The sequence below is a fragment of the Rhinoderma darwinii genome, chromosome 9 (assembly GCF_050947455.1).
Source record: "Rhinoderma darwinii isolate aRhiDar2 chromosome 9, aRhiDar2.hap1, whole genome shotgun sequence".
Taxonomy (NCBI): domain Eukaryota; kingdom Metazoa; phylum Chordata; class Amphibia; order Anura; family Rhinodermatidae; genus Rhinoderma; species Rhinoderma darwinii.
This window is the reverse complement of record NC_134695.1, coordinates 64,791,707-64,812,503: the sequence shown is the minus strand read 5'-3', so window position 1 is coordinate 64,812,503 and position 20,797 is coordinate 64,791,707. Positions and strand designations below refer to the sequence as shown.

The following is a 20,797-nucleotide window of genomic DNA, read 5'->3' as shown; positions in this document are numbered from 1 at the left end:
GTGGTACACGTTTTGGAGAACTACTGAAAAGATTCAGGACATGAAAAAATTAAAAAAATAAATGATAGAACGTAAACGCACAAAACGTATGTACAAACTACACCATTAGGGCGTCCGTCCTGACCACAGAAATCAATGTACACGCTGTGGTGCACGTTTTTACTGTTTTTTCATGTCAAAATGTGCACGTCAGACGTACAGAAAAAAACTTAGCCTCACAAAACATGTCACACGGTACAGGAATAACATGACAGATATGAGAAATTAAAATAAATTGTGGGGGGCGAGGCAGCAATTTAAATAATAGAAATACATCTGCAAATAGCAACAAAAAGCACAAAACATTTCAATACCGCTCTGCGAGGTTTACGTCAGCCCTGAATCATAAATGCGCAAATTGATGTTGAAGTGGTGCGGCAACTGGGATCCGGATTATTATTATTAACCACTTGTGAGCGCGTGACAAATGGACTGACGGCTCAATGGTATTTAACATTTTTGAAGGTTTCTACCAAAGATGCCCCTGAAGTTACAATAGCAAAATATACAAATATACAAATTACACACACACACACATATATATATATATATCTCTCTATCTATATCTCAGGGTGCATGTGGGCTGTTATGTGGACATTATAGCAGTTTTTTTCTTATCAAGTGCACAGTGGTAAGACTATGTAATTATAAGGGTTCTATGAGATACCCTAATGATACTTAGCTAGGGTAAAGCTCCCACTGGCCGGCCCCCTGAACTCCCCCCGAGTGTTGTAAGGGATCGCAATTCTACATTTTACTTTCACAAGAAGATGAGATTGCACTTCTTGGTGTACCTGACAGATCATTCCCCCCATCAGCAGATCATCCATGGGGGCGGCGGTGCCTGGTACTTGTACTGGATGTATCCCGGTACATGTGAATGTGGCTGTGCCTGGTACTGCAGCTCAGTAATGCAGGAGCACCATGGCCCCTTCATTGAGCTTATCGATAGGGGTCCCTATGGGCAGAGCTCCACCAATCAAATATTGATGAACTATACTAAGGATTAGGCCATTAATGTTTAGGTCCCGGAAGACCCCTTTAATCATGGGAGAACCCCCTTTAAAATACGCAAGACTGACAGACACAGAGTGGAGAGGGGGAGGAGAGTGCAGGGAAGTATCTGTGTAGACATGAAGGTAGGCGACCAGAAGACTCCGCTCCATAAATCAAAACCGACTGCCTATGGTTGCAACTTCCTGTCTCCAGTTACAGTAGGAAGAGCAGCTCTGGAGAACAAACTGCTGCTTGAACAATTGAAATAGTGCGAGGAGGAACATTTACAGCTTTAATATCGGGATGGAAATGCACTTTAATAATTCAATAAAGGACATGCATTTTTAAAAGGTTTATACAGAAGACTGATCGTAGGATCTTCAGCACAATATGAATAAATGTGAGAGAACCGAATATGATCCGTTGCTTTCATTACAGAGCTGGGAACGGGACATGAATTATAGAAATGGGGGAACCATGTATTAAAAAAAAGAGGACGTCAGTGTAAAGCCAAGGGCGAGATATATTCTATATCCCATCTGCTTATAATGGAGGAAATATCGTTAATCCACAGACATAAGCAGATACACCAAACCCAGTACCGGCTCGGCCCCATGCACCGTATTCTTCATCCATCCGTAAATACTGATCCGTAGTCATCCGTAAATCATCCGCATATACGGAAGGGTGTCCGTAAATCCATATTTACGGATCCACAAATAAAACAGGGCGGAATATAGGGTAATCCCCTGGCGTCGCATAGCAACGCTTCCGTAATTACGGATAAAATATACGGTCGTGTGCATGGGGCCTTACCATCTCATACGTAAAGCCTGGCCACTAGGGGACATCCAAACTGCCCATAGCCATCCTACAGCCACGGACCATGACGACAAGTGTTGTATATTATAGAATTATCCCACTGAAAAAGGTTATTCCTGTATCTCCTCTTCCTCCAAGAGACTTCAAATAGTCAGGAAAGCATCGTTAATAAAGGGGACACCCCCATTTAGGACTTTGGACAGAGTAGAAAATGGCTACAAAGAGCGTCTGGAGGACCCGGACAGATCATGGGTTGTAATGAGAACTATGTAATGCTCCTGTTTCTCTGTGGGGGGTTTGTAGGAGAATTGAACACTTCGGGTATGTCCACACGTAACGTAAACAATGCAGAATTTCCGTCCTAATTGTCGGTGCAGAAATACAGCAGCAGCAAAGTGGATGAGATTTCAACAAATCTCTCCCCCCCCCCCCCCCCCCCGCCCCAAACGCGCTGCAAACAAAAAATTGCAGAAAAGAAGAAGCGCGGAAAATGGACCTGTGGTGCGGATTCTCAATCTGCAGCGCGTCAATTACTCTTGCGAAATTTCCACATAGAAATTCCGATGGGAAATCCTGCAGTGTTTACATGTGGACGTCCCCTTAATGTCATGTTCCCCCCACCGATTAAAGCGAATTGCTAGGGGTCTCAACAGCAGGACATCCTGTGATCAGCTTCTGCGTTGGTGGTATATGATCCGGGCCACCAAAGCGAATTATCAAAAGTTGAGATAGATAAATATATAGACAAAAAGACATAGCGTGATACAGACAGTAAATGTACCGGCTGTTCCCTGACATGAGGGGCTGCGGACCCAACACATCGATGTGTCATTGTCACTGCCAACCCAATGTACTAAAGCCTCCGATACCAGGACCCCGCGAGGGAAGGAGCACAGTGCCAGATTATCAGTTACATTTCAAGAGCATTGTGCTGGATTAATGCTATTATCCCAAAGGTAAAAGTTCAACAATAAATACGAAAAATAATAGAAGAAATTCTCCAAATTTAAAAAAAAATAAAATAAATGCAAGAATAGATCAGGACATATTTTTTCCTGGCTCCCATTTACATCTCAAATTTACACCCTGGACGCACGCACACAGCGGCAATGTTAAGCCTTTGCAATAAATATTTCACCAAGTGTCAAACAACAGGACGAGTGCCTCCCATCCCAAGGGAAATCGCTCAGGATTCCCAGTGCCAAGGACAGGGAGGTCACATGATCCGAACATAGCGAGGATTCCTCATACCCTCCTACTACAAACGCCGAGGTGTTTACAAACAGCGCAACGTGACCGGATACGTCCTCATGAATAATGAAGTAGCAGGCCTCTCCCGCATAAGGAAATATCTGGTTTATGAGGAAAAAAAAACACCATTATTTTTCTGCACCCCGTCACCATATATATCAATGCACCCCTGTGCCTGGTAATGTCCAATTTATTGTGTCAGGAGGCCGAGGGCAGGGTATACAGCGTCTTCAATGCACCACCCGCCATTCAGACCTCAAATCAGGTCAAGAGCAGCTGCTATATTGCGACACAGAAAACTATGGGACCGCCATACCACCATTTTTTGTTTAATTCCTTTAATCCGGTATTGCTGGGATTTGATTGGTGCTGGAATACCAAAAATTCTGGATTAATAGACATTCATAGGATCACCTGACAGGTCTGTTTTAGTAAATTCTCGTGTTTCCCATCAAATACCAATTCTGGAGTATCTTTCCTTAAAACTCTGCGCTGTGGCGTTCCTCTGTTGTTCCTCCTGGAAATGTATGAATAAATTGACAACTCCATGTTACCATTCCCCTTGTCAATGGGGTGTGTCCCTATACACTGTCTAATCAGTATCAGACAGTGTAGGGATCCATCCTAATGACTCACGGAAGACCCCGTGTCGCTGGGGACCCCTAGGCTTACAGTCAATGGCAGACATATACAACTGCATACAGCAAGTAAACAGCATCGCTATAACAACCCAAACCGCAACCAAATTCATAGACTCAGTCTCAACAATGGCCGCCCCAACTTTTATCTCATGGATTATAAAGAATTGTTGTCTATTGCCGTATATACACACCCCTCCCCGCGACTCATTACACATTCCTCCCGCAGCTATTCCTGGTTAAGCAGGACAATATATCATCACTATGAAGGCAGTAAGGGGTTTACGGACAGCGTCGATAGTATTGAGCTGGCTCGTGTGTGCGGAATGGGATTTAAATGGTTCTATATCACGCAGATTGGAGCATTATGTTGATGCTGGATAACAGAACGCCGGCCTCTAGACATAACCGGGATGAGGATACGGGCAAGAGCTGAAGGACTCTTTACACCAGTGACAGGGCTTAAATGTGTTACTATGCAGATAGCACAAGCCACATAATCCACGTTCCCCTTCCAGCCGGTAGTAACTTCTTCATGCTGTAAGGACTGGGGTGTATTGCAGACCGGGCCGCTACACAATGTTATTTTAGATTTTGCCCTATGTGATACTCCAATATTAGACTTTACGATGTGTAAATTTGAAAAGGTCTCAAAGGTGCAGTTCGAGTCTCCAAATGGTCAACTGCAAGTGTCAGCAAACTTAGGCACTCCAGCGGATGAGAACTACAAATCCCAGCACGTTCTGACAGACAAAGGCTTTATTATTCCAGGCAAAAGCTTTCAGGGCATGCTGGGAATTGTAGTTTCAAAACAGCAGGAGTGTGAAGGTTGCAGGCCCTGGTCTACTGTGATGCTTGCCAATACCTAGTAGAGCTAACACGGCGGTGCAGAGCAATTTCACACTCAAAGTCAACAAAGCGAGATGACAAAGCTTGAGAAGTATTCACGGGAAAGAAACGGCAGAGTAGGCAAGGCTCAAAGCTGCCCATAGACATTAGATTAAACCAGGCAGATTATAACGGGATCCTACAACAATATAATGTCTATGAAGCATGGCAAAAAGTTCTATTGTTGGGGAATGTCCAGGCCTTTGTTCCTCCAAGAGATAAGCGATGAAAGATGTGTCAGGCAGCCACTTATACCCAGCCAAAATAAACATAGTGGGGGGGAGTTGGGCTAATAGTGGTATTAACTATCTGGTGTCAATAGTAAGAGCGGGGGTGTCTCCCAATCAGGACCCTCGTCTATTAGCCAGGGCTGTTACAAAGAGCGTCTCTAATCTGGAGGACCCAGTACGTCCATGCATTACACGGCTAGCGGACTTATTTCCATGAGAACTGTGTAATGCTTTGTTTCAACCGGTGGTGGCGCTGCAAGGGACTTAAACACTTCCTGAAAGGTTCGCCTGAAGGTTACAGCTGATCGCTAGGGGTTAAATTAGCAGGACACCCTGTGATCTGTCGATTTTCTGGGGAACACTTCGAACAAAAAAATTTTTTTAACCCCTTTAAAATACAGGGGACTCTTACCATAATTTTAGCTAGAATTCCATCATCACTAGATTCCATAATAACCACAGCTTTATCGGTCTCAATTTCACACAAGGCATCTCCTGCATTCACCATCTCACCTGCCAAAAAATGAATCGGTACAAACTAATATTAATGTGACCGCATTTTCTAAACAAAATAGAAAAAAATAATTAAACCGCCCCGAGTGCGAAGTAATGGAGGCAAAACACAGCAGCTGCACAGGTCGTCACCCAGCACGGCACAGGTCGTCACCCAGCACGGCACAGGTCGTCACCCAGCACGGCACAGGTCGTCACCCAGCACGGCACAGGTCGTCACCCAGCACGGCACAGGTCGTCACCCAGCACGGCACAGGTTGTCCACAGACAATTAATGGCATATAAATCGGAATTCTCATTTAACGCAACTCGATGTAGATTTATTCACTATTGATCCCAGACAACTAGACAGCTGCATCTTCCAGTGCGAGGCCGTTGTGTAAAGCAAAAGCCTGAGTAGAGTGGGTTAAAAATGTACTTAGAAAAAAAAATTGTCAAAACAAGAGCATCCTAATTGCTTTATGTTACAGTGCCCCCTGCTGGTTGTGCACACAGCCATACATGCTAAACCAATAGAAGAGCTGTGTTGGCTTTATCTGTCAGATCTCATTATGAGATTACTGTGATTTTACATAGGACTGCAGGAATGTTCACACGTATATAGTAAAGCTGACAGTGGCATCAAATCCAAAGACTAATATTGCATCTGTTTAACGCTTACGTCACGAGAGATTTTCATGACAAACATTAAACGGATGCTACAAAAACCTATGGCCCTCTTCACACTGACTTATTTGATGCGAAAACCGCGTCGGAAAACACGGCAAAAAAACGTCCAAAAACGCCTTCTATTGATTTCAATGGGAGGCAGGGGTGTTTTTTTCCTGCGAGCCGTAAAACCGGCTCGCGGGAAAAAGAAGCGACATGCCCTATCTTTGGGGCGTTTAAGTCTCTGACCTCCCATTGACAATGGGAGGTAGAGAAAGCATTTTTCGCTGCGTTTCTGCCCGTGGTGATCAATGACCGCAGGCGAAAAAAGCGGCAAACGACGTGCAGGCAGATAAAAATCTGCCTCAAAATTTCAGACGGAATTTTGAGGCACAATTTTCAACCTGCAAAAAAACTCAGTGTGAACAGGGCCTATGGGTGATGGATGCCACGGTTAGGCAGGAATTCATCACCCATAGGCTAGAATGGCGTTGGTTTAACATATACGTCATGAAAAGCTATTGTAAAGCTCACGGTCTATGCGTTAAACAGGCGCCTGTGACACTATACCAGGGCACATTTTGGGAAGAGTGCCATTTATATCAGATAAAGCCCACACCCATAAAAATACCTTGTTCTCCCCTACACTTAGGCTCCACATACACACACAGTCGCCCACAATGTCCTAGCCTTACAATCTGCTAGAATTGTCCATTTCAAACACTAAACCTGGATTCCCATGTCCCACATTTAAAAAGTGTTCCCCAGTATTGTTTTATTAAAGCTTAACAGGGTTTTCCCATAACCATTATTTATCACCGATCCACAGGACGCCCACCGATCCCGAGACCCGGCTTGCCTTGCCGTTCCTGGGAGCCCCATAGGAATGGAGCGGTAGTGCGCAGGCTCGACCACCGCTTTATTCATTTTTATGCTATCAAATCTTGCTATCTTTCGGCAGCCACATAGAAATGGATGGAGTCGTGGCTGAGCCTGCGCACTACCGCTCCATTCCTATGGGGCTCCCAGGAACGGCAAGGTAAGCCCGGTCACGGGATCGGTGATAAATAAGGATTATGGTAAAAACCCCTTTAAGTCAATGTATAATAAAAAGTTAAATTCAGCATTATTTTTCAAGGTCTCTGGTTTACATCTATAGGATGAAAACTTGTGCAAACCTAATACTTCTCACAGCTGAGGGCTTGCTACAATTGTATCCAGTCTAGACAATTCCCTATGAGCTAAACCGTCTGATTTTCAGGCTGATACATTGTAATAAGGGGGAACGATACTTTCAAAAAAACTTTTGACATTTCATGGTGACATGTCAAAGAGACAGGTCATAAGTTTTGATTGGTGGGGGTCCGAGCACTGAGACTTCTATCGATCGATAAAACGAAGCGGCAGAATCGTTCGGGTCAGCACTGTGCCGCTGCTTTTCTGATTGGCTTTAAAGCCAAGCAAGCGGTGTACGGGATGAATAGAAAGTCTGCGAGTCCGTACACTGCTCACTCAGCTTTTACAGGAAAGCCGATCAGAAACAAAGCGGCACGGCACTCCCATGAGCGCTTCCGCCGTTCCACTTGATCGATCGATGGAGGTCTCAGTGAACCGTACCCCACTGAACAAAACTTCTGAAACGTCACTAAGACATGTCAAAAGTTTTTTTTTTACAGTTTAGTTACCCTTTAAACTATAAAAAGAGAATTTCCTAGACTGGATACAATAGTAGCAAATGCTCAGCTGTGAGAAGTACTATATCTGTATAGGTTCATCCCCTTTGGATGTAAACAAGTGTTCTCATTCACTGAAAGCAGGCAGAGATCTTAGGGAATTGAAATAAGTATATTAGGAAGTTGTAGAACATTTCATGACATGATGACAGCAAGAAAAGAAGGGCGAAGCTTACAGTGAATTCAGCCTTACAATTCTAGGGGTTCATGACCATATATTGGGGTTGTCTGGCTTTTTTGAAACGGTTGTAACCTGCTCAAAATGAAAAAAACAAAAACAGACTTTGCAATATACTTCCTTTCAGAGATGCTCCTCTTGCTCCTAGTAATAGTGGGGTGCCGTGACGTATTTAGTTATGTGACATTCGTGGCTGATATTGCAGGACGTGGTCAGTTGCCGTCACATTGGAAAAGGCTGGGGGAATGTCCAGGACTGGTCGGCGGGGTAAGAATATTGCAAAGCTTTTTGCTTTTTTTTTTTATTCCCAGCGGCCATCATTACCGCCGCAGATGAATGCACCTTTAAAAGGGAATGTGTTGGTAATTTTTTTTTTATGAAGTTATTTATTTTTATTTTATATTTTTTGGGTGTATTATTTTTTTTCTGACCAAACTCAATACGCCTCCCATTTTTTGGCTATAAGCCGGGAGAGGGTGTCTTCAAATCGCCCACCACTGTGCAATCATGATAGCCGTGTCGGAAGCGGCTTCCGCTCTTCAAGAATATGGCACCGGTGTTCCCCCTAGAAGAGAGCTCCTCTGCAGGCTCGCTGTGAACTGCGCATGCCACGGAGCACGTGCAGTTCACAGCTAGAACGGCTCCAGCACAAGAGACGGGGTCAGCTCACGTCCCTACTCTCCTACGCCCTGTCTGTGCCGTATAGTACCTGGGTATGTCGTGCAGAGAGATGGCTGCCCCCCACCACCACAGAAAGACAAAATTCTTCATGAATAAGTACCATTAGCGCACATAAATAGCTAAAATATGCGCATATATAAAAACATAAAATGAAAACAAATTGGAACACCGTTCTTTTCCACGATTAGGCTATGTTCACACTGAGTTTTTTGCAGGCGGAATTTCTGCCTTAAAAGTCCGTTTGGAAGTTTGAGGCATATTTTCCTCTCCCTGAACGCCGATTTTTGCGGCGTTTTTTCGCCCGAGGCCATTGAGCGCCGCGGGCATAAAGCTCTGCGAAATACGCTTTTTCTGCCTCCCATTGAAATCAATGGGAGGTCAGAGGCGTAAACGCCCGAAGATAGGGCATGTCCCTTCTTTCTCCCACGAGGCGGTTTTACCGCTCGTGGGAGAAAACCGCCCCCGCCTCCCATTGAAATCAACGGGAGGCATTATCGGGCCATTTTTGACGAGTTTTGCGGCGCGGTTTCCGCGTCAGAAAACTCTGTGTGAACATAGCCTTATACACATTTTGTCAGACAATTCTATGGATAGTCCCAGAAGCCGAGACGGACATATTCGTGTTACTTCTCACCTTCCTTCTTCAGCCATTTCACAATGTTTCCTTCCTCCATGGTGGGAGATAGCGCTGGCATACAGACCTGGACGGATGGCGCCCCTGTAATACAGATGGAGGTCATCAGAAAATGCATCAACTTTCACCCTGACGATCCTCTGCCTGGAGGGGCTTTAGAACAATAAATTCATACACACTTATATATCTATTCATACACACATATATATCTATTCATACACACATATATATCTATTCATACACACATATATATAGCTATTCATACACACTTATATATAGCTATTCATACACACTTATATATAGCTATTCATACACACTTATATATCTATTCATACACACTTATATATCTATTCATACACACTTATATATCTATTCATACACACTTATATATCTATTCATACACACTTATATATCTATTCATACACACTTATATATCTATTCATACACACTTATATATCTATTCATACACACTTATATATCTATTCATACACACTTATATATAGCTATTCATACACACTTATATATCTATTCATACACACTTATATATCTATTCATACACACTTATATATCTATTCATACACACTTATATATAGCTATTCATACACACTTATATATCTATTCATACACACTTGTATATCTATTCATACACACTTGTATATCTATTCATACACACTTATATATAGCTATTCATACACACTTATATATCTATTCATACACACTTGTATATCTATTCATACACACTTATATATAGCTATTCATACACACTTATATATCTATTCATACACACTTATATATCTATTCATACACACTTATATATCTATTCATACACACACACTTATATATCTATTCATACACACTTATATATAGCTATTCATACACACTTATATATAGCTATTCATACACACTTATATATAGCTATTCATACACACTTATATATCTATTCATACAAGTCTCGCAGGGGTCCAGACGATCAAAGAAGCACCTACAATGGGAAATCCAGTCAGCATCATCCTCTGATATGACACGGATACATGAGAGAAGATGAAAAGATCTCTATAGCGCGTTCAGTCCTTGTCACTGCTTGTGGGGTATGTTCACACTTCTTTTTTGTGCACATTCAGGGGAAGGGAGGAGGGCATCAATAAATGCTCCCGGCGTATACTGCAAACACAGGGTGTGATAGGCCCATCGTACACCAAAATACTGTCCTTTTCACATACAGGCGGACAAAAAAAATAAAAGTATATGTATTATGCAATGGGAGTCGATGTGTGATATATGAAAGTCTATGGCATAAAGATGCTTCCATTGGGGTCATACTTTAGCGTATACGGTAGGAATGTACGCACTACAAGAGGGAGCTCTGCTGACCGTACTGTAAGGAGCGTATCACCTGTGTGATCACATGACCAGGACAGAATTTATCCCCTGGAAGTAAACTATGAAGGTTTCCATTCAGTGACTGAAAGCTTATACCTTGAAAACTGTGAGAAATTGTAACAGAAAGTATATTGGAAAATTTTATTACTTTTCGTAATACAATGAAGAAGCTTTATTTCTTAGAACTGGATACTCACAATAAAAGTATATTAGGGAAATCGTACACACACACACACACACACACACACACACACACACACAATACTCTAAAATATAGGGTACGAACTAGATGACGTCAGTTGTCGTCTAGCACTGGTCATAGGGTCACGCCTTAAAAAATACGGACCAGGTTTACAAATGGCAATTTTGTGTGGGTCGCAAAACCCTTGCGCCTCAAGCACTCGACCGTTGTGACACTTGGGCCGTTTTTGACGGCATCCGAGTGGCACCCGATACTCTTTACGGACCCATTCACTTTAGCGGGTGAATCGGGTCTGTGAAAAATGGTCCGAGTCTCCGATCCGAGGAAATACAGAACATGTCCTATCTTTCCTCGGATCACTGACTGGACTCGGACGGCACGCACAGTCGTGTGCATGAGGCGTTAGGCTAAGAACAGATGTGGCAGAAAAAAATTGGCCACAGATTTTGTCAAAAAAAATCTTTCACAGATTTGCCATCAATTTCCACGGTGAAAATCCATGGCAAATCTGCAGCAGAATTGAACTGAGTGAATTCCGTGCTGATTTTTTCCATTACACGCGATTATGGTTTTTAAAACCCACCGGCCCACCCAGTGTAAATACTGGATGGGCGGGTGGTTTACCGGGCTGGTGGTAACCCCAACTGATCACTGTAAGCTATGGGCCTCATTAATCAAGTGTTTAAAAGAAAAACTCTGCCTGTTACCCATAGCAACCAATCAGAGCTCAGCTTTCATTTCTGCAGCTGCTCTGGAAAAATAAAAGCTGCGCTGTGATTGGTTGCTATGGGCTACAAGACTGGCTTACTGTGAGGCAGTTTTGCTAAAGAAGGCCTATATATTTCTATATTAAAATTACATCAATTATATTTCGGGGGCCATGCTCGATGTCGGCTCCAATGAAGAGCCTTCCCGTAGCGATCATACAGTAAAGTTTCCCAGAAATAATATCTAATGCCGCCGGCTAATCTTGTTTCATCATAGATTCGTATTATGCCGGGTTATATATGCAGTTCAGTTCTACCCCTCCCCGGGCAGCAGATTAAAAGGTGGCAAGTTCACTCTGTGGGCTAGGATTCTGTTTTATTTACAGCAAAAGGACAACATTGGTAATGGAGCATGGGCAAAAGGGGCAGTTGTACCCGGCCTCTGCCATCTTAGGGCTTACACCCCCTATCCACCCTTCGTGCATTATTACTTAGTTATTCGCTATTTATCACCTTTCAAAACTGGAGGAGCGGGCACTTACACAGTGTTCATCGGGTCCGGCAGGGAAGGGTAGATCACAGCTATGGCACATTAACAAGGGGTGCGGAGGTAGCAGTCTCAATGGGTCACTACTCCGGGAAACGGGCCACTAGAGTGTGTCCTACACTGTCAGCACTGATTGGACCACATCAGACTGTATAGAGAAATGGTAACGCCCAGCTGGCAATTTAATACATTTCCAGGAGGAATAACAATGCAGAGTTCTGAGAAAAGAGGCTCCAGTAAATTATGGGGAGTGCAAGTATTTACCAAAACAGACACGTCAGGAGAGCGGATGGGTCCTTTTTAAGTTGGCCAAAGGGCCCCATTCACCTGACAGATGCCAAAAAGAGTCTCCTGTGACATTTGACCCTGTATGCCGACTCAGTGGCATACGTCGGAGGCTCATGTCAAAGGAATAACTCGGGAAACCGCACCCGGAAAACTAGACCCCCAAGCTTTCTGGACTTCCAATCAACAATGTGATCTCCTCTTCCGAGCTTGCAATGGCTGATAACAGAAAACAATAGCATTCACAAGACGGCAAATGGCTATACGCCAGGTTTTAAGATTACAGTCCTATTAATGGGGAAAATAAAACGGTTTTAAGTTTCACCCGCGTTGCCTTTCTGCTTGCTGTAGAGTTGTTAACTCGCTGTAGGACGTCGATAACTGGATTGTTCTTTCCGAGACGGAGCGTGTAATTGGCGGACAATCCCTTGCGCGGAGCCCTCCCCCATATTGTTACGCAGCCATGTGGACTATTCAGTCCTCGGTACAGCGAGACAAGTGTTATACCTGCTCAGAGAAAGACAACTATGTAATGGGATTATCAGGATTACATGTAACCAGTCTTAGCAGGTCAAAAGCACAGGATCTCCTTGAACCACCACATGCCAGGGAGGGTTAATGTGCTGTATGACCTCTTACATGGCGTCATATCTGTGACCTCTCCTCAGAATTGTACTGCACACGTGTCCGCCATGCCTTTGACCCCTGACGGTCACGACACCCTCTCCCCACCGCACCTCCACGGTGGAAATCAGCGGTATATGACCATCTCTGGAGATAAATGGACCCGTCACTTACATACCGATGATTCATTAAAGTTTACAATAATAAATCAAATAATTGGCGCCCTGTCTGCACAGAGACTTATTGAAGACGGTCGCAAGCAATTCTTATTTTTTTGCTTTAGTAAACAGTTGCAGTCATTTCCGTGTAGACCGGGCTTTAATGTGAAGCCACTTTATATTGTAGTTGATCCTTCACTCATATGCAGGCCAAAATCTAAATTTGCAAAATCCAGGCTGCAAATTCTTGTCCTACTCATAAAGGAAAGGTTCTCAAAGCTGCAGGATGCCATATACTTCTCCTGCAGCGTCTCTGCAGGACAATAGTGGTATTACATGGCGCCCATTCAAATGCATCACATGATGAGTCCTGCAGAGCGGAAGCCACTTAATGCACCCCTCTATGAGGTCCATAGAGATAGAGATAGAAATAGAGATTGGGATAGATAGATATGAGATAGATAGATATGAGATAGATAGATAGATATGAGATAGATAGATAGATATGAGATAGATAGATAGATAGATATGAGATAGATAGATAGATAGATAGATAGATAGATAGATAGATAGATATGAGATAGATAGATAGATATGAGATAGATAGATAGATATGAGATAGATAGATAGATATGAGATAGATAGATATGAGATAGATAGATATGAGATAGATAGATAGATAGATAGATAGATAGATAGATAGATAGATAGATAGATAGATAGATAGATAGATAGATAGATAGATAGATAGATAGATAGATAGATAGATAGATAGATAGATAGATAGATAGATAGATAGATAGATAGATAGATATGGGATAGATAGATATGGGATAGATAGATATGGGATAGATAGATATGGGATAGATAGATATGGGATAGATAGATATGGGATAGATAGATAGATAGATAGATAGATAGATAGATAGATAGATAGATATGGGATAGATAGATAGATAGATAGATAGATATGGGATAGATAGATAGATAGATAGATAGATAGATAGATAGATAGATAGATAGATAGATAGATAGATAGATAGATAGATAGATAGATAGATAGATAGATAGAATCTCATCCATCAGAAAAAGTATGATTTTGGGAATATCCATTTAATGGAGATCTCTGTGTCACGCTGCCTGCACCGCAGTAATAAAAGTGAACGTTGCGACCCACAATGCAGTAGGTAGGGATTCCTTGCAACTGTCTTTTTGCGGTAACCTGCTGGACGCAACGTGGCCACATTCTCTTTCATTACCGCAATACAGGCAGCGCGACACAGCGACCTACGTCACAGCCAAAGTCGATGCTTAGCTCTAGCCTAATAGATGTTGATCAAGGAAATATTTATTCAAGGCGTTTTCCCACCATAAACATTTATAGAATATCAGTCGGATAAATGTTTGTTTGATTGTTGGGGGTCTAATTGGACATGGGACCCCATTCTTGGGATTAGAAGGGGTGGCAGCAATTGGACTCCAACCTATCACATCTCCATTTATGACATATACGGCACAGCGGCGCACAGAGTCCCTACAGATCCATATTATGGACATTCTCCTTTAAGCGATGCTCCCGGGAGAGAATACCTCCATAATGCAGCATGCCACCTCTACGGACGCCATATTACGGAGCCATACGAAACACATCTGTATATTGGCCGTAAGCATGTGTATTCACAGAAATTGAAAAATACTAAACATTTTGTAATTCTACATAGAAGATTGTATATTGAATGTCCTTAGCATGTGTGAAACAGGGAGATCAGATTGCGAGTCCCAAAAAAGACAAGGACAGGTTTGGAGTATTGAGAATTGTCTCGCTTCATTAATATTGATCACTATCCCCACATTTTTTAGAATAACGACTATTTAACGGTACTGTGACTTTAAGACAAGAAGCGGCAGACATCGATGAGCAGGAGAAGTTGAGCTTGCTGCTGGCAGCTCCAAGTGAATGAATGGCTGAACACGTCAGGTGGATATAGAAGAATCAGGTGATGCTGCCGGTTACGGTATTACATTGTCAGTTTGAGTTCCACTGAATGAAGGGACAACAGCGACAGCTTAGAAATTAAGAAAAATCTATATATCAGTCCTGAATGAACTATTTCTATTTACAGGATTCAGAGAAAATGGAAATAAATTTGGCACTAAAAATCCAAAGACTTTTTGATTTAAATTGGTGAGAAAAAAAATTAAAATTGTATTAATAAAAAAGTCAGTTTGTTGCTGGGTACAGGTGATATTCTGGCGCAGTGTGCAGGCTGGGAAACGCACGCTTCATGTGCACATATGAATGGTCTGGGGAGCTGACAGTGCGCTGTTATCACCACTCCAGTTTTTTGGGGGATTTTTTTCACAGCACCCCCCTGTTCTGGCAACCTACTGAGGGCTGACCTCATTAAATCTCAGTCCCTGCAGGCACAAGGTAAAACACACACAGCAATCTGATTGACACAAACTGATCCGGTTGTGCCATCTAGTGGTGATAAAGTGATATTACAGGGCATTCAAGAAAAAGGTTTTTTTTTAATGCCATAAAAGTACTTGCCGGTGATGTAAAATATCACCATTAATTTCTTAGGTTCATCCCCCTTCTGATGGTTTATATGGGTTCCGTTAGGTCATGCGATGAAACGGTAAACCCGTAGCTTGCAGTGCCTCTTTGTGTTCGAATCTGGTGTCACCTTTTACCCGCACACCCATGCTTAGTGTAAGAATGCGTCGCTACACGGTGAGGCTAACTTCGGCACAAGGAGCCAAGAAAGCGTAAATAAGCCTGTCGCATTTGAATGATGGGTAATTAATGGGAGAGGGAGCGGTAATATTTCACCGATTATCCTAGGCCACTGGTAAAAGTGTAGAATTTGTTTAAAAAAAAAAAAATGCAGATTGCTTCTTTAAAGAGGATCGGTCACCTCTTCTGACATGTCTAGTTTAGGAAATTCTTGTATTCCACATTCCTCTGTTATTCCTCCTAGAAATTTATGAATAAATTGACAACAGGGTGTAACCATTCCCCTTATCAAAGGGGCGTGTGCCTACACAGTCTCACTTTCAGCCCTAATTGGACAGTGTCAGTCTGTGTAGGGACACACCCCCAGCTGTCATTTTATTTATACATTTCTAGGAGGAAAAACAGGAACAGCACAACGTAGAATTCTGAGAAAAGATGCTCCAGAAATGTTATTTGAAGGGGAATAAAATTATTTACTAAAAACAGATATGGAGAGGAAACAGGTCCTCCTGAAATAAATGTTCTGACCCCACCATTTCCGGTTACATCATACATGGACATGTGACGGTAGTGGCCAATCAATAGTCACAGTGGAGATGTCGCCAATACAGCATGCAACCGATGATTGGCTAACAAAGTCACATGTCCATGTAGGACACGTCAATGCACTGCTGATGTAAATTAAAAAAATGGAGGGGCCAACGTGCCGACAGCGCGGGAATGAGCAGAGTTTAAGCGGTACCTAGATGATATATTTTTCATTTTCGGAATTTAGAGCCTGTTGTAGCTTATTGATAGGGGCTGGAAAACTTCTTTTAGGGAGCGTTCACACCGTGTAGTCATATCTCGGATTTGGCCGCATTGCGTGAATACATCTTTATGCCACCTGCACCTGAGCCTGGACAGCACGGAGCCCCTACAGTTCTATATACAGATCCATAGACACTCAGGGGGGAATTTATTAAGACTGGCATTTCATACGTCAGTCTGAATAGGAAACAAGCGGGCGCAAGACCCAACAAATTTAGGTGCACGTCTCTCATCTTCGGCTGTCCAATTCGCCACCGAGTGAAAATGTAGTCAATATCCCGGCCCCTTCTGCTAAGCGCCGCCAACTTGCGGAAACGACGGAACATCTGCGTGCCTCCATATTAAATCGGACGCACAAGGAGATACAGTACAGTCCCGTAGATTTCTATACAATGGATCTGTACAACACGGGTCCATAATATGAAAGTGTGCATGGGGCCTTAACCCATTAAGGACCAAGTCAGGATGCGGGAAGGGGACCCTTGTGGCAATGTACACGTACGTGATTCTGCGGAAAGGGTTTAAAGATACACAAAAGTGAAAAAACAAAAATAACACTAGCGTCATATTCCTCAGGACAAATACGTGTAGGCGCCTTCTTAGTAGTCAGCCAAGAACCGCCATAAATAATGACCCAGACGATAATTTCCATTAAATAGTGACGGAGAATAGACGTATATAGGCGTGTTTACCACTCAAGAGTCTGGAAAGCTAGGAGAAAATCCCTATAGGAGGTGTAATGGCAGCCATATTGGTTGTCACTCAGCTTTCCTAAAAATATAATATAACTTCGAGCGGATAAATAGAATTTTTAACATCTCAAAGATCTTTGTTCGGTGCCATTTTTATAATTATAGGAGGAAATCTGCGTTAGAGAGACCAAAACCCAGCCCGGCGATGAGAAGTTATCGCCAGGGTAATGGGTCTCTAGACAGACATTTCCCCTGCAGTGGCCTCTGCAGGAGAAATGTAGTATTACATGTCGGCCGGAGCAGCCCTTATCTAGCAGCTCTGCGCTAACAAACCCTTTAATAAAAAAAATATATAAAATCAACAGATATCAGAAATGTGAGATATTTCAGCAAAACTTCAAATTATTTGTTTTTTAAAGCAACAAAACATAACATGACATTTACTTTCTGTGACTATCAGGAATTATAAACAAGGAAACGCCACCGAGGAATGAGACTGACACATAAAACTGATACGACATAATATATCCGCTGTCCCGGATCCATCTCGCCGATAAGAGGTTTGTAGCAACAAGACCCAAAGCAAGGAAAGAAAAATGGCGGAGCGGCAAGTGTAACCGGTAAGGCGAGGGCGGCGAGCCCCACGTGGAAACTATTCTATAACCTAGTGACCCGACATGTCACCTATAGACGGACGAACCAGCACAACTGCATAGAAGGCACTATTCCTTTTCTAATGCTGTCCACTAGGTGGCGCTATTATGTATAACTCATTTTAACCCTTTCAGGGCCAGACTAATTTTCGTTTTTATGCTTTTGTTTTTTCCGTTGACACAGCCATAGGAGGACTTAATTTTTACAGGACAAATCTTACTTTCTAAAGGCACTAATATTAGGTGTGATGCACTGGGAAGCTGGAAAAAAAATTCAGAATGGTGCGGGATTGTAAAATTTTTTTCTTATGGGTTCTGTTTTTACGGTGTTCACTGGACGGTGAAAATGACTCGTCACCTTTATTCTGCAGGTCAGTACGATCACGGTGACATCAAATTTATATCGTTTTTTTTATGTTTTAGTACCTTTAAAAAATAAAAAAAAAAGTTTTAAAAAGTTTATGCATCGCCATATTCTGACCCCAGAACTTTTTTATATCTCTGTGTACCGAGCTGTTTAAGGCGTCTTTTTGTACGGTGAAAGATGTCGTTTTTGTTAGTACCATTTTGGGGAATGGCTGCAATTTCGATAACTTTTTATTCATTTTTTTTAGTGGCAAAAAAACGGAGATTCGGCCATTTTGATCTTTTTTCTCACTCCGGCGTTTTTTATAGTTTGGGCATTGTCGGATGCGGGGATACCTAATGTGTTCATGTTTATTTTTATGTGTGATCTAAGGAAAGTGGGGTGATTTAAATTTGAAAAAACATTTTTGTATTACTTTTTTTTAGCCCCCCCTCAGGGGCTTGAATCTGCAATCAATAGATCACTTATGCCATAGACTGCAATATCACAGCGTTGCAGCCTATGGCAAAATCAGTGCTTCCCAGCTGCTATAGGAATACAACAATTCACCCCGAAGTGAAAGGGGCAGTAAAAAACCCTCAGACGCCGGTGGTCACATCTGACTCCGGCATCTGAGGGGGTTAAATGCTTGCGATCAGAGATGTCATCTTAAAAACTCTTTCCCGGCGTAAATCGCTGGTGGAACGACAGGAAAGGGTTAAAAGTATTTTTTCCCCTATGCAAGCGGCCGACCTCTGGGACCCCCATGATCCTAGGAGTGAAGACACCAGCATACAATAAAAACAATCCATTTTTTGATTGTCTGCCACTGGTGGTGGACGGTCAGTGGAAGTAATTAGGTACGTTTGGTTCGTTGTCCCAATAACAGGACCTACACAGGCTTACATCGTTAGGACGTGGATTCTGGGGTAGTTCACGCCATGTTTTAAAGGGGTTGTGCAGTTTAAAAAAAAAAAAAAAAAAAAAAAATTCCATACACCCTATTAGGGAATTCTGAGGTAATAGAGGGGGGGGGGTCCTCTGTTCAGGATCCTCATAAATCAATAAATCAGAAATTGTGGTTTGTGATGGAAAAAGTAGCGCTGGAGGGGTGGGGGGCTTCATAAATAGGCGCTCGTTGTATGGACCAATTCATTAAAAAGCAATCATGCCGGAGAAACAGCGTCATGGCATCGTTCTGTCGGCAGCTTTAGGCTGGATTCACACGTCACAGTCAGAAAGTGTTTCTTTGCTGCAACGGTGGCAAAACTGCGCCGCTCCATCAGTCCATTGACAGTGAATGGGACGACCCGCTGCTCGAGCATCACCCTGTGAAGCGCTCTGCCAGGATGATATTTCTGATATAGCGTCGGTACTATATATGAGGGTATGTTCACACGGCAGCGTCCGTAACGGCTGAAATTACGGGGATGTTTTCAGGAGGAAACATCCCCATAATTTCAGCCGTAACGGCATGTGCAGGCGCTTGACCGCCGCGTCCATTACGGACGTAATTGGCGCTGCTATTCATTGGAGTCAATGAATAACGGCTCCAATTACGCCCCAAGAAGTGACATGACACTTCTTTGACGCGGGCGTCTATTTACGCACCATCATTTGACAGCGGCGCGTAAATATACGCCTGGTGTGAACAGACAAACGTCAGCCCATTGCTTTCAATGGGCAGATGTTTGTCAACGCTTTCAAGCCGCATTTTTCGGACGTAATTCGGGGCAAAAAAATGCCCCAATTACGTCCGTAATTAGTGTGTGTGAACATACCCATAGTGTACGGGAGGTATACGACGTAGACAATAACAACATAGAGAGAATAAAATAAATGTTCCAGCACAGGAGTGAGCATAGCACACTGGGGGAAGGTATATGTGGTGCACTTGTCATAGCAACCAATCAGATTCCAGCTCTCATTTTACAGAGACCTTGTGTAGAATGATAGCAGCTTCTTGATTGGTTACTATGGGCAACTGCTCCACATTCCTTGGCGCTAGTACTAATCAATCCCCCAGTTGCTCAGGATTGTTACAAGGGGCATAATAAGCGAACTCAATGTGCATTAAACTGCACAGCCATATAAAATAAATCATGCCATACAATTCACTCCACCTGCTGTAGAACTACAAGTCCCAGCAGTACCCTGGCAGCCCCTGTTGCTATGATTGACAGCTCAGACTGTGAGAACATTTGAGTTATGGCGCCATCTTACCCCATAGCCTCTCAGTCGCGTGAAGGAGCCTGAAACCACCTCCCCGATCCCGGCTTCTGAGACCCGTTACAAATGACCTAACGATTCCTTGGCAGCCAAGTCTCAAGGAGGCCGCCATCTTCCTGCACCACCACCCGCAGGACCCTTACAAGGGCTGCCCACCACCGCGCCTGACAGAA

General features: G+C 43.0%; 1 protein-coding gene across 1 annotated transcript in view; it reads right to left on the bottom strand.

Annotated features, from left to right (window-relative positions):
• Positions 1-20,790, bottom strand: part of PDHX (pyruvate dehydrogenase complex component X) — a 75,417-nt gene extending 54,627 nt beyond the window's left edge. Inside the window, exons 1-3 of the mRNA XM_075838008.1 lie at positions 20,619-20,790; positions 9,252-9,335; positions 5,277-5,377 (exon numbers count right to left, since the gene is read on the bottom strand). Of these exons, the coding sequence (XP_075694123.1) occupies positions 5,277-5,377; positions 9,252-9,335; positions 20,619-20,736 (303 nt within the window). The 5' untranslated portion in view covers positions 20,737-20,790. The remainder of the gene's footprint in view (positions 1-5,276; positions 5,378-9,251; positions 9,336-20,618) is intronic.
• Positions 20,791-20,797: the final 7 nt, after the last annotated feature.